The following is a 14,487-nucleotide window of genomic DNA, read 5'->3' as shown; positions in this document are numbered from 1 at the left end:
TCATTTCAGCCGGGGTGTGTTTTCGGTTTTCATGACAAGCTGGCATTTGATGCGGCAGCTTTCCAAGCCGTGAGTTAGGCCATATGATGTCATATAGGACTTGATCGCTTGTTACGGGCGTTTCCCACATCCTTTCCTTTGTGAACTGAACGACACGCAACCTCCAAAATCATGTAATAACTGTACACAACTGTATTTGTATTCCTCCTTCCTTCTTCCGCCTCTTTGAGTAGTTTGACTCGGACGCTGCTGAGGAATGCTGAGTATGCCTGCTTCCTACTGCCAAGTACGGGCTTGAAGCAAACTAAAAAAGTTGTTTGCAAATTAAAAAGACCAATTAGCGCCGGACAAAATAAATAATATAATTATATCTGGGAGATATTTCCTTTAATATGTATAGTTTTTTATTTATACTTGGTTGCTTTGTATAAAATTGCCAGACTTATTTATATCGGGGTTTCCCCAATAAATATAAATGTGATGAGTTATAACAAGCAGAGGAAAAGAAATATTTCCACTTTAAAGACAGGTTTCCCCCATCTTTACAAAAACAAATGTAATAAACCACACTGAAAGTATGACATTAAAGTGGGGCTGAATTTAGCCTCCTGTTACTAACCTATCTCACAAATCAAATCCTTATTGTGGCTTCGAAAGAAATGCTGGGGTGTCACCTATGTGTTCCCAATTCTTGTCATTTTATTTATATTAACCATTTTCATTTCCTCCCATGGGTATTTCAGCAAAAGGAAAAGTGATGAAACATGTACACATGTTTTAAGGTAAACAAAACTTCAAGTTAAAATCGATATTGTCCACAAGGGGAGTTTTTAAATTCATACATCTTTTCAGTTTTTGCTTCTTATCAGAGGCCTCTTTATTACTAGTACTAATAATACTCATAACACTGTGTAGTTTTAGAGAAGCAATACAGCTTAAACCAATCTTTTGTAATAATGTAGTAGATATAATTTTATATTCATCACTAGATCTATTGTTATGCTAAACATCTTAGTGCTGCTATTCAGGGTGACTAAAACAGATATGTCTCTCGTTTACAGAATTATTCACTTTGGTTTAACAGTCAAACATCTCTGGCATTCTGCTTTTACATCACCTGACCCCACGTGCCACAAGTCTAGTGCCATTTGCTGATGTTTACTTTCCTGGAAATGACTCATACAAGGTGACAACACAAGCATGTGAGTGAAGGGGACTGTTTTTGTACACATACAACTAATTTACATAAAACCGAGATTTCAGCAAAGTGGGACCTTAGACATTATGAAGCTACCTGTGTGTACTCCCACAGTCAGTGTAACGTTCTAACTGGGCCTTTCCCCTTCGTGGCCTAGATCAACAGTCATTTACACAACAGGAACACTATCACATCATCTAACCGAGGTAACCTATTTAAAAAAGTTGGTACTTTTCTATGGAGTCAGCCAGAAACTCCCACAGCGTCACTTCCTACATTACACCTGGAACCAGCTGCTCACGTTCAGGTCCTGACCTCCACTGGTGACATTGAAAAAGTGCAAGCGTGTGCTCCACGGACGCGCCACCAGGTGGCGCTGTTGTGTCGTATTGTGTTGACTATTTCCAAAATTCCTCATTTTGCATTGACTAAAATCTTTGTCCTCAGTCTGAGACAGTTCGGATCCACAGGGAATCAGGCGTCATGTAAACAATTTGTTAAAAGCATTTATTGAGTATTTATTAATAACTAACAGTTTCAATAATCAGCCTTTCATGCTACATCTCAAGATACAATAAAGTATATATTGACTCCGAAGCAAAATGCACCTTATTGCTAATTGCATTTCTTTGGTCTCTACCAAATTAAATGAGTCTGCGTATCCATGGAGTCACATGTTTTCAGGTGAAACTGACTCTACCGCTCGTTCTGATCGGCTGATTGGATGTAACATAGGAGGAACAAAGAAAGTCTGGTATTTATTAATCCTATATTATTTAATAACGAATAATATGCACGACTGTTTATTTGGCTTTTAACAAACCAGACACAAACGTTTTACTAAAACCACGGTTGTGACGGACTCGGATCTGTGCAGGAAAAACTTCATTTCCCATGAAGCCCCGTTTCACTCCGCAGTGATGTGGGGTGTGGTGGTTAAATGACTGTGTCCATGGTTGTGTGTGTGTTGCGTCCTGGAGGGAAAGAGGATCCACATCGGGGCATCTGTGAGCGGAGGACGGGGAGATGCGGAGCGCGGTCGGCGCCGGATCCATCGGACGTTTCACAAAGACGCGGCATGAGTGAGAATTGTCATTTGGTATTTCCGTCACCGGCGCGGTGGATTTTTTTTACCGTGTGAATCTGGACATGTAACGGGACCGCAATGGTGCGTCGATCCAGCGCGTGAGAGCTGCTGAGCGTCTATTACAGACAATAAGAGAGTGGAAATTGGCTTTGAGAAACACTGGCCTCTCAACAAATGCACTGGTAAAGATCCGAGACTGTGTCATTAGGAGCCTTCGCTGTTTTCCTGCGTGATATGATGATGAAGCCCTACTGTATTTATTATTTATGATTTGTGTATCAGTGGTTACACAATCCACAGACACAAGCTCCTAAAAGCCTCATTGAGCGTTTCCAGTTTTTTCTCATCCTGCCGTTTAAACAATCGAGGAGCAGTCATGTCTAAGAATAAGAGCAGTGAGTCAGTGAAGGTGGTAGTTCGATGCCGGCCCTTGAACCGGAGAGAGGAGTCGAGCGGGCCTGCAGGCAGCATAGTGCAGATGGACCTGCGGCTGGGACAGGTGATCCTCAGAAACCCCCGGGCGCCGCTCAGCGAGCCCCAAAAGACATTCACGTTCGACGCGGTTTACGACGCCAGCTCCAAGCAGCGCGACCTCTACGACGAGAGCGTGCGGCCGCTGATCGATTCGGTGCTCGCAGGGTTCAACGGGACCATCTTTGCCTATGGACAAACGGGAACTGGGAAGACGTACACCATGCAGGGCGCGTGGCTGGACCCAGAGAAGCGCGGCGTCATTCCCAACGCTTTCGACCACGTCTTCACGCACATCTCCCGCTCCCAGTCCGATAAACAGTACCTGGTGCGGGCGTCCTACCTCGAGATCTACCGCGAGGAGATCCGGGATCTTCTGGATCCCAATCACGCCAACGCCAGGGCCCTGGAGCTCAGGGAGAGCCCGGAGACCGGGGTGTACGTTCGGGATCTCACGTCGTGTGTTTGCAAGAGCATCAAGGAGATCGAGGAGGTGATGAACATGGGAAACCAAGCGAGGGCGGTGGGGGCGACGGACATGAACGAGCACTCGTCCAGATCCCACGCCCTGTTCCTGATCACGGTGGAGTGCAGCCAGCCGGGGCCGGACGGAAGGAAGCACATTCGCGTGGGCCGCCTCAACTTGGTGGATCTGGCCGGCAGCGAGCGCCAGGCCAAGACGGGCATCCAGGGGGAGCGCCTCAAGGAGGCCGCCAAGATCAACCTGTCGCTGTCGGCGCTGGGGAACGTGATCTCGGCGCTGGCGGACGGGCGCAGCGGCCACGTGCCCTACCGCGACTCCAAGCTCACCCGGCTGCTGCAGGACTCCTTGGGCGGCAACGCCAAGACGGTCATGGTCGCCACGCTGGGCCCCGCCTCGCAGCACTACGAGGAGACGCTCACCACCCTGCGCTACGCCAACCGGGCCAAGAACATCCAGAACCAGCCGCGGGTCAACGAGGACCCCAAAGACGCCCTGCTGCGCGAGTTCCAGAGGGAGATCGCCCGCCTGAGGGCCCAGCTCAACCACAGGAAGTGGAGGAGCAAACAGAAGAAGGAGCAGGTGGACGGAGAGAGTTGGGACGAGGAGACGGAGGGGGAGGAGGAGGGGGCGGAGGTGGAGAAGGAGGCGGAGGAGTACGTGAAGCTGGAGGAGCAGCGGCTGGAGAGGGAGAAGGAGGCCATCAAGGGGGACAGGTTCCTGCTGGCTGAGGAGAAGCAGCGGCTGCTCGGCGAGAAGGAGAGGATGATGGGAGATCTGAGGAAGGAGCAGGAAGCCACCGAGCAGCTCACGGCCAAGTACAAGGTGAGGAGGCCCATTAGTTCTCCATTCACTTACTCTTCATGCAGTCAGATGATCATCGCATGTTACACAAGGCTTAAGAACAGTCAACAGGGGAAACCGTTGAGGGCTTTATCTTTGTCTTTGTATCTCCCACTCTCAGTCCATTCAAACCAGGATGCCAGATGAAGGCCATGTGGTCCACTGCATTATTATGTGTGATGAGCCGTTATTAGAGGCCATTCTAGGCCTTCACTGTGGGAGCGAGTGGGAGTGGGAATGGTTTGGAACCAGGTTGAGCATCAAATGAGCCTGGCTTCGTTCCAGTAACTCCTGCAAAACAACGGTGCCTGGTTTTGTTTCAACGTGTGTAACAAATGTCGGTTAATGCCCGCTAATTTGCTATTCAATGTTTTTAATGTTGTGGCTCCTGCATTTCCTCCACAGACTGGTTGGGTGTAAATGGTGATGGAGTCAGTGTAGCTTGAAATGAAATTGCTCTTTTCCACCGCACCATCAAACAGGAAGTAATCAAAGACTGAGTCAAACCTGCTTTGATCCATGCTCTGATTCATGCGGTCAATAAGTCACCGTAGCTACAGCACTGGATCAGTTTACTGCAGATAACAAAGGGCAAACAATGGCCTCCATTTCTGTGATGCTAAAGTCCTTAATTTGATTTCCCTCTGTGAACGATTCCAAGTATCTGGAGCAGAAAACGTGGACCCAGACAGCAGACATGTGCAGAATGAGCCCGTCTTCTCTGTGTGGAACCAGCGCCGGTGTTTGTCTCTGTGTTTCACTCAGTGTGTGTCTCTGTGTTTGTCTCTGTGTTTGTATCAGTGTCATCTTCCCTCAGGGAGGAAGATGATTATGGACACGGAGCGTTTCCTGCCTTGAATTTTAATGAGATGCAGTTGGTGTTTGACGCTTCCACAGAAACCCACCGATGTAAACGGGCCAGGAAGCGGCCTGGGGACGCTGGACCTCCAGCTGCTGTTTCCACTGGCTGCTGCTGGTGACCGGTAGCTGCAGCTGGAGGTCCAGTTCTTCCTGTTGGCTCTGCAGGTCTGACCTCACGCCCCCTCCTCGCTTTCACGGCGCAGTCACAGAGCCCCGTGCAGATCAGCCTCTCATGGACAGTGGACTATTCTTAGATACATTTTTCTGGGTCAGAACCTCTTTCTCAATGAAATGAGAAAGATGAAATGTCTCTTTCTTGGTGTTGGAACAAATGTATGACTTTATATTCAGTTAAAACACTAACTGTCTGACTATTACAGGCATATTTCTCAGATTGTCCCCCTATAGTGTCAGTTATTTTAAGCCCCAAACAAATGATCACATCAGTAGAAGCGTTTCAGTCCAGACTATTTTCACATGGTTGAATCTAATAATGTGAGACAGATGGCGATCTGCCCAGATGAAGCCTGTGCTGGGAAACACTGGCTGGTTTCTGTCTGACTCTTTCATCTTCTGGTTCCTTTTGTGAGAGGCTTAAAATAGGCCGCTGCGTTGTCAGCCTCTCCGTTTCACAGAGGAAAGCAGCCGCGGCACAAGTCCGTCGTGCGTCCGCCAAAAGAAGCGTGCCGCGTTCTTCCTGTTCGCTGCAGAGGAAAACAGAGCAGAATCAACCTCTGTCCCTGCAACAGCAACAATGGGCACAGAACGCACGCATGCACGCGGGAACTTTGACATGACAACATGACAACGGGTCCCGACCCGGTAAAGCTTAACCTAAAGCCAAAGCTCAACCACTTCCTCGTGCTAATTCAGCTTTAAGGCCAGAGGCCCTGCTTCCTGTTCGTAGAGCTGCTTCCTGGCTAATTAGCGGAGGAAGCGTTTCTCCTGCATCTGCGTCCATCGCCTGCTCAGAGGGGCGCGGCACTGAAATATTCATGCTCCACTCAGTGTGTTTCATGTTTGTGCGCGAGTCTGGGATCAGTGGACGAAGCGGAGGCGTTTGTGAAATGTACCAGTGGGAAAAAAGGGCCTAAAAATGGCTGCACACAAACATAAGACATGAAAGTGAAATTTTTCTATAAAACATTTTTGATGGATCCTTGTTCATGCTAATTGGTTATTATTATTTCACGTGAGAGCATGAAGCATCCCTGGGTCTGGGCTGTGTTTGATGCAGAGCTTGGCTGACAGTGAGTGACGTGGCTGCTTCTCGCTTGGACCTTTGTCTTCCTCTTCCTCCGCCGTCTCTCCCGTGCTCGATGCTCAGCGTCTTTCCCACCTCGCTTCCTGCGTCCCGTCCCCGTACGCTTTCTGTCTCTGTGCTGCACACGGGGCCTGTTGTCGTCACATTGTATTTATAGCTCGGCTGCTCTCAGCAGGACTCGACCTCGCTGCGATTGGCCGGCTGATGCAGACGAGCCAGCCAATCGTGAGCCACTTCCCGTTCTCGTACCTTCCCATCAGGACCTAGATCAGTGGAGGCCGACGCTTAAGGACCGGAATCAGCAGGCGCGAACACACACTTGTACTCTATCGCTTTCAAAGTGGCGAATCCAGGGCTCTTGCAGGCATTGCAGTGCATTCTGGGTAATGATGCCACATGGTCTGTTGTGTGAGACAAACAGCTTTCTGTCATAACCCTCTGTGAAGGACGCCGCTGTCTCTGCATCAGTTCTGGTGTTGTGTCCAGTGTAATGTGTGATGGTCCGCGTACAGTTGACGTAGACACACACACACACACACACACACACACACAAAACACTGATACAAAGGGGCCTCTTTTAAAACCTTCATCCGCTCTCAGACACTTTTGCTCTTCTCGTGTTTCCACATATTTCTGCCGTCCAGACAAAGATCCCTCAGTGACGTGATGGCAGGAGCTTGTGTTTGAGCTTTAAGCAGGGCAGTAACCAGAGAAGCTGCAGCCGGCTGTAACGTGGTGACTTCCATTCAGGAGAGGCCCTGTGCTCGAGGTCTGAAGCTCAGCTTGAAGTCGCCTGGTGTCATCGTGTTGATGTCACAGCATCCTCAGCGTCTGCCTCATGGACACAAAGGCTGCACTGGCTGCAGCAGCTCCAACACTCACAAAGACCCGACTGTTGGGGTTGTGGTGAACTGTGCTTGACCTCAGCTTCAGAGGGAACACACTGGTTGTAGTTTAAAGCTGCTAATTGGCTGCTTTCCTACTAATGAGATGAAAACAGGAAGCACGAGTGACCATTAGGTAATGATTAAGTGTTAAGTGAAGATAGAAAGATTGGAAGAATGTCACTCATGGAAGTGAGTGAGGTGTTTGAAACGAACTGTACGAGTCAAAATAGTGAAAATAAGAAGCCGGTCGTTGTTATTTCTCCAGGCGATGGAGAGCAAACTGCTGGTCGGTGGGAAGAACATCATGGATCACACCAACGAGCAGCAGAAGATGCTTGAGATGAAGCGGCAGGAGATCGCGGAGCAGGTGAGCAGCGGGTGTCGGCGCTGCGTTCGACCAGCGTGCGCCGCTGAAGCATGCGTCACGTTCCATTTGATGCTTTCAGACGCGTAGCGAGAGGGAGATGCAGCAGCAGATGCTGTCGCAGGATGAGGAGACGCTGGAGCTGAGGGAGACCTTTACTTCTCTGCAGCAGGAGGTGGAGGCCAAGACCAAGAAGCTCAAGAAGGTAAAATACACTTACACTTAAAATACTTGTGTTTTAACGTTCTTATTTCCAAGCTATCATAGACACTCTAACGGTGAGTAAAGGTGTTGGATTGAGACAGAGCAGAGCTGGAGTCAGGATTAACCTTCAGTCGCAGGAGGAACGAGGAGCAGCGAGCTGCAGGAGCCGCCATGCTGCTGCGCTCCCATTGGCTGGCCCATTCTCCAGACACCAGTGCCTCCAGTGCTGTTGCCAGGGGCAACCGCGCCGCAGCAAGTCGGAGACCAGTTCATCAGCGCGGAGCCATCACCCTCTCTGTTTGTGCGTGTCTCTCCAGCTCTACGCCAAGCTCCAGTGCATCAAAGCCGAGATCCAGGACGTGAACAACGAGCACGTGACGAGCCGACAGGAGCTGGAACAAACTCAGAACGAGCTCACCAGAGAGCTCAAGTTCAAGTGAGCCACAGCAGATGATGATTTCAAGATCACACAATAAACACAGGGGCTCAGAGTAAAAGAACAAACATACTGCACTCAACTAAAACCTATTCTGCACCATTTCATCCCACATTGAGAGCTCCACTGTTGCTGTGTTGCTGCAGGTATTTGATCATAGAGAACTTCATTCCCCCGGAGGAGAAGAATAAGATCATGAACAGACTGACCTTTGACCCCGAGGAGGATCAGTGGAAGTTTCAGCCTCTTGTTCCTGCTGAGATGTGAGTGTTGTCTCTAGACATGTCCATTAGTGGGTGATGAGTCGACCTTTGGCCTTAACACATCTGTAACACATCTGTTTACTGATAGAGATATTTTTTTATCTGTCTGTCATCGCAACCTCTCTCAATTCAGCAAATCATCTCAGATGAAGAAAAGGCCGACCTCTGCGGTGGGATACAAACGGCCCATCAGCCAGTACGCCAGGGTTGCCATAGCGATGGGAGCTCACTCCAGATACAGGGTAGGTGTGTGCACGTGCCCTTTACAGGTTGATGATCCGGTAGCAGAGGAGGAGGTCAAACGATGTTAATATATAAAACATTCGACACATAAACAGCAGCGTCGCGTCCTCGGCAAACGTTTCACACTCTCGTCTTGTGTTTTTGCGCTCAGGCGGAGAACATCATGTTCCTCGAGCTGGACATGACTCCTCCCATGGCCACCTCGCTGGACCGCTCAGCGGAGCCGGAGCTCCACCAAAGCCCCTCCACGGACGACTCGCCCACCAAGGACAGAGGCGTCCACAAGTCCCGCTCCTGGTGAGTGGGAGCCGCGAGAACGCATCCTTTAACACCTAAAAGGTTTAGAGTCGCTGCCTCTGGAAATGGGATTATTCAGGATTAGCCACACGCGCCTCATCGTTTTTAATCTGATGCTTCGTCTCTTGTTAGGTCATCTGTAATCTGCATTACTCCATTAACCCTTGTTTAACCTGGGCGATTTTACATTTGTTTCTCAAAGGTGCCAGATGCCAAAATCCGTCACTTCGTCTGCTTCCAACGTGTCCCTGACGTGTCCCGCCGCCACGGCGGCTCAGTGAGGCTCGGATGAGGAGGGTTTATAATCTCATCTTCCTCCCTCGCTCCTCTTCCTCGTTGCTCCGCACACAGACTCGTGGACGAGCCTCTGCTGATCAGACACTGTGTAAAGCACCATTCTGGGACGTGAGGACCCACGTGGAGCCGCTCCGTTCTGCACGTTAGCGACACGGACGTGTGTAGTGTTCAAACAGGGTGTATGATCGCCTGCTTGTGTCTCAGATCAGCTCACAAGCTGCTTGACTTCCCTGGAAGATGTCAGCGTTAACGTTGTGTGCGTCTGGGATTTGCAGGCAGGTTTTGTGTCAGGGCGCGGGAGTTGATGCTGTTGCTGGTCGGACGAGCGGCTTTGAAGCCTGGATGCTGACGTTTGTCACCCGTCGTCTCACTTCATTTGATCTTTCACGTTGTCTAATTTATTAGGAACCGCCCACAACCCTTTCTAAATCACTTTATCGAACTGTTTGCTGCAAGTCTCTCAAGTTATCAGTTAAATCAATAGACTGACTTGACTGAGCTAAACTGGGAACGTTAGGATGCAAACTGGAAGGAGCTGCAGTGGTAAGAAGATCCAGGTGAAGAGGAGCGGCCGGGGGTCTCACTGCATTATTGATGCCTGGTATTCTGTTGCAGCCCCCCCACCAAGCGAGCGCTGAACAGGCCATCAGCAGGTCCCACTTACATTTACTTCACTACTTTACTCTGACAGACGCCGTTTTCGTTAGAGCACATCCCTGATTATAGCCGATGATGATGAAGGTCTGTTATGGTTATGGTTGTTTTTATTGTCGGTGAATCTACCAGTATTTAAGTTGTTAGTCATTTAGATGTGTGTTACATACTGCTTGTTATATCAGACAGGGACAAAAAGATTCTCACTTTACAGGCTCAAACAAATGAGTTTTGAGAACATTCAACGGTCAAAAACCAGAGGATCAGAGTTTTTGAATCTTTCTTATTTACTGAGCAGCTAAACCCGTCATGCTCCTGGTTCACTGACTTTATTGTTGTGCTAACCTACTTTTTTCTGTCTCACGCACACACACACAGGGTTTTATGTGTTTATAGTCATCAGCAGCTGAATGGGTGAATAATTTACCTAATTTGTTAAACGAAAAAAAAAACAACAGATTGTGACTTGAAATACTTTGATGCTTCATCCAAATGTGAGTTTACTGGTTTTGAGGTTTAAAATCATGCAATTCTACCTTTATATTGCTGAAGGATTCTCCTGAGGTGGGAGTGAATTACTGTGTATGTACCTACCTACGTGTGTGCTAGAAGATATTGTCTATTTATTTGAGAGTTTTAAATAAGACATGTTTCTGTTAAAGCAGATTTCAGGGTGCTATTATTCAGATATAGTCATTAAAACGTTAATGTTCAAGCAAAAAAGAGACAAACTAATGTCCTTTAAACATGTTTACTCTGTGTTTTGTTTATTTGTGATGCTAATGAAGCATTTGTCACATCCTCAGCCTCAAAGTCCACTATTAAATGGATCAATATGTTTTCTAATTGTGATAGAAGTATAGAATTAGCAGCACATTAACATGAAAACAAGCACATTCTTGTAGATTACTGAACATCTACACGTCCACATCACATTCAGACGTAGCGTTGTTTCCACACGTGTCCAGGCTGTGAAATGTTGTCTCGGTGTGCGTGCGAGGGCTGTGGGGGTGGGGATGAAGCTTCTGGGAAGAGGGGGAGGGATGGACGGACGGATGCAGGGATCCAAAGACAATCAGGAAGTGAGGAATGGCTGTGGAGGAGGTGGATACGGAGCCTGTTTCCATGGTAACCTGCCGGTGAAGGATGTTGGAATGTGGATGGCGTGAGCGGGCGCTAGGTGTCTGTATGTGTCTATGTGGTGGGGGGTCGGTGGGGCTGAGCTCAAAAATCCAATAAAGCCAGTGTGACAGGCGCCTGCTGCTCGATCATGTTTAATTCTCTCTGATCAATAGACAAAGATCCGTGTTAGGCTTCATGCGCGTCTGCCTTCAATCGCATGCACTCATTTATTTCATTTATTTGGATCCTGCACGGCTCTTTGAATCAGGTCCTGCTCCCGCTGGGCTTCAGCATCAGCGAGGATAAGAACTGCAGCGCTGCCACAGGGCGACAGACCTGCAGCGTAATGTGAGTCCATTAGGATAAAAACATGGAGTGAAATCGTATAGTTTCTACTTCCAGATCGGTTCAGTCTCAATAATTTAGAGCGTCTCCGTGAGGGAGTTTTTCTTATGGCTGTCAGTCGTTGCTTCAGAGCAGCAGGGGCTGAGCATCAGTCAGTGGGCTGATGCTGCCCCCTGCTGTGAGACGGGAGAAAGGAGCGGCTTCAACCTGAGCAGCAGCTGAGACAGATGTGAATTTGTAACAACAGTTAAACAGTCCATCCATCTAACTCACGTGTGCACATCTGTGAATTTCGGCCACATTTCCGCTTCCAAGTCGCTTGTTTGGCCTCATTTCTGTTGCCCAAGTGAAATTTTAGCTGGCGCTGCCATTAACTGGGGCAGAACAAATGGCTTCAGGCCCCAGAGTCAGACGTGGACTTTTACTGTAGTCACGTTTAATATGTTTAATGCTAATGTATGTAAATGTCACTGTTGAACCAGAACACGTTTATTTATTACAGAGGAGCTGCCGTTCATTCATTCCAGTTCTTCAATCAATGAATCATAACAGATTTATAATTATTATTCACATAATCGCCACTGATTCTACGAACCCCTGGTCCCGCTGGTCGTCTTCACCGCTGCGTTACCTGAGTGTAGTAGTCCAACAGAAGAACCCCATACCAGTGAGAGGGGAACTCACAGCGGAGCTCCTGAACCGGACTCAGGAAGGTGACGTGGGTCCCGTTCAACCAGCTCAAGAAGCTCCTCAGGTCGCTGCTGCAGTGGAACCGGTTCATCCTCAGGTCCAGGTGCGTCAGGGAGCCGAAGGCGTCGGGATCCGGGGCGCCGATGAAGTTGTTGCTGAGGTGGAGAGTTCTCAGACTTTTAGGGAGGACGTCGGGCGGAAGATACGTCAAGGCGTTGGATGACAGGTCCATTTCCGTCACTGAGGTGAGACCCCTGAAAACGCCTGCAGGGAGATGCTGAAGCGCGTTGGAGCTCAGGTTGAGACTGAGGACGTGATGGAAGTTGTTGAACAGACCCAGGCATCGGCCCTGGGACCACACGTCCTGCAGGGAGCTGCTGTGGAGGTCCACAACGCTCAGACCCCTCAGGGGTTCTGCCGCACCGCTGAGCGTGCACCACCGGGCCGCGTTCCCGCCGTAGAGGAGGTGCCGGAGGCGCCTTAGCTGAGTCAGCAGCGCGTCCACGTCGTGCAGGTTTGTCAGCCTGTTGTCCCGGACGTCCAGGTGCACGACGTTCACGGCGAAGCTGGTGACGCCGCCCACCGACGACAGCCGGTTGTCGCTCAGCAGGAGGTGGTCCAAGCTCGGAAGACGCGCAGGGAAGCCCAGGTCCCGCAACGAGTTCCCCGTTAGATCTAGAACTTTCAGCTTGGGGAGACCCTGAAAAGCCTGATAGCCCAGAGCGCCCAGGTGATTAAAGGACAAGTCCAACACTTTCAGACTCTCCAGGGAAGCAAAAGTGTGGGAATAGATTTCCCCGAGCAGGTTGTGCGACAGGTTGAGCAGGTGTAAATGACCCTGAAGGCCTTCGAAGGCATTTCTGTGGATGCGGTTCAGTTTGTTTTTGGACACATCCACGATCCTAACGTCACCAAGGGACCTAAAAACCCTCGGCTTCAGCTCAAATATGTGGCTGTGAGACAGATCCAGAACTGTGAGCGAGCTGTTCTTCAAGCCTTCGAATGTTCCGGCATCCGGATCGGGGAGGTTGTCGAAGGAGAACCCCCGACCCATTAAGCCTGACAGTTTGAGGTGGGAGATCTGCGTCCCCTCGATGGCCCTGAAGAACTGCTTGGCTGTGGCCATGCTCAGGCCGTTGTGGGACAGGTCAAGCACCTCGAAGGACACTCCCCTGAACGGATTCCCACACTTCTTCCAGTCAGAGACGTTCTTGTACGAGAGCTGAGTCGACTGCAGGTTCAGGACCTTGAAACGTTTCCCCTGGAAACCAGCAAGATCAGACTCACAAATGTGGCCGATCGAGTTGAGCTTGAGGTTCAGATCTTTCAGATGAGTCATGTTTGCAAAGGACATTGAAGGACGCAGTCTTTTAATGTGGTTCCCAAAGAGGTTGAGCGTCTCCAAGGAGGAGAGCGGCTCCAGATACGGCTCTGACAGCACGGAGTCTGTGAGCGAGCAGTAGTCCAGGTGCAGACTCTGCAGACGGACCAGTCCGGCGAAGGCGCGCGGCTCCAGCTGGAGGCCCAGGTTGAAGCCGAGCACCAGCCTCTGCAGGCGCCGCAGTCCAACGAAGGCGTGGTCCCTGATCACCAGCGGCACACGCTGCTGCCCCAGGTCCAGCTGCTGGAGCCACTCGAGGCCCCGCAGGGACGTGGAGTTGAGCTCACTCAGGAAGTTCCTGTCCAGGAACAGGTGGGTGACGGTGGACGGCAGCGCAGGCACCGCGGTGAGCTGCAGGGAGGCGCAGTTAGCGACCGAGCCCACCAGGAAGCATGATGGGAGGCACCCGGCCACCTGCAGGGAAGCGTCACAACCCATGAAGACCTCTGGTAAGAGACTACGGTCCAACTACACCAGGAGCTCATGTTTACCTGTAGGAAAACACAGATGATGGCCACCTGAAGACCCAGCGGCCCCATCCTCACACGTTCACAGGAATCCGCCTTAAAACGTCTTAAAAGCAGGTCCGGCCTCTGCGACGTTACCCCCAGCAGACGAGTCTGCAGACGAGTCTGAGGGCTTTTTATCAGCCGGTGTTTATGCCAACCAGCAAATCAAACGCGTCGCTCTGTGGGATTTCCCATTTCACAACAAAGGGAAGTACATATATTTTGCTCAATTTGCAGCTTTGCGAAATTGTCATGATTCTAGATTGTCCACAGTGTAGAACTACCACAGTTACTGTTATTTATTACAGAAGGACTAGATTAACAAATACCTGGGGTACTAATGAAGTGTGTAGTAACGGGTGGCATTACAGTATCACATGGTACATGGTAATAATTTATATTTGCTATCTAATGATTAGTATTTATAAATATATCTGTTATAAACAAAATGCTTGAAAGATATATAAGTAGTGTGAATATTACATAAACTATTATTAATTTATATCAGATTAGTGTCTAATTTTATATTTATAATTATTTATTAGCAATATTATTTGATTAATAATTTTATAGATTATCGGGCGTTGTAA

The 14,487-nt window shown here is 49.3% G+C and overlaps 2 protein-coding genes across 2 annotated transcripts; one reads left to right on the top strand and one right to left on the bottom strand.

Moving 5' to 3' along the window:
* The first annotated feature begins 2,010 nt into the window (after positions 1-2,010).
* LOC114850171 (kinesin-like protein KIF3C) lies at positions 2,011-10,600 on the top strand. The gene is made up of 8 exons (XM_029142171.3): positions 2,011-4,062; positions 7,358-7,459; positions 7,539-7,661; positions 7,978-8,096; positions 8,243-8,359; positions 8,493-8,601; positions 8,754-8,899; positions 9,102-10,600. Exons 1-8 carry the CDS (start codon positions 2,662-2,664, stop codon positions 9,178-9,180), a joined length of 2,196 nt encoding a protein of 731 aa, XP_028998004.1. The 5' UTR covers positions 2,011-2,661; the 3' UTR covers positions 9,181-10,600.
* LOC114850172 (toll-like receptor 5) lies at positions 10,597-14,178 on the bottom strand. Its single transcript, XM_029142172.3, has 2 exons — positions 13,880-14,178; positions 10,597-13,802 (listed from the first exon to the last, which is right to left on the bottom strand). Exons 1-2 carry the CDS (start codon positions 13,925-13,927, stop codon positions 11,934-11,936), a joined length of 1,917 nt encoding a protein of 638 aa, XP_028998005.1. The 5' UTR covers positions 13,928-14,178; the 3' UTR covers positions 10,597-11,933.
* Between the last annotated feature and the right edge of the window lie 309 nt (positions 14,179-14,487).

Source organism: Betta splendens, chromosome 24, assembly GCF_900634795.4.
Source record: "Betta splendens chromosome 24, fBetSpl5.4, whole genome shotgun sequence".
NCBI lineage: Eukaryota > Metazoa > Chordata > Actinopteri > Anabantiformes > Osphronemidae > Betta > Betta splendens.
Note: the sequence above shows the minus strand (reverse complement) of the source record. Positions and strands in the feature narration are given on the sequence as shown.

Excerpts from the sequence above, each read along its gene's own strand:
- LOC114850171 (XM_029142171.3), top strand. The coding sequence starts at position 2,662 with ATGTCTAAGAATAAGAGCAGTGAGTCAGTGAAGGTGGTAGTTCGATGC. Across the intron at positions 4,063-7,357 it reads AGCTCACGGCCAAGTACAAG|GCGATGGAGAGCAAACTGCT; the intron begins GTGAGGAGGCCC and ends TTATTTCTCCAG. Across the intron at positions 7,662-7,977 it reads AGACCAAGAAGCTCAAGAAG|CTCTACGCCAAGCTCCAGTG; the intron begins GTAAAATACACT and ends GTGTCTCTCCAG.
- LOC114850172 (XM_029142172.3), bottom strand. The coding sequence starts at position 13,927 with ATGGGGCCGCTGGGTCTTCAGGTGGCCATCATCTGTGTTTTCCTACAG. Across the intron at positions 13,803-13,879 it reads TCATCTGTGTTTTCCTACAG|GTGGCCGGGTGCCTCCCATC; the intron begins GTAAACATGAGC and ends GCTTCCCTGCAG.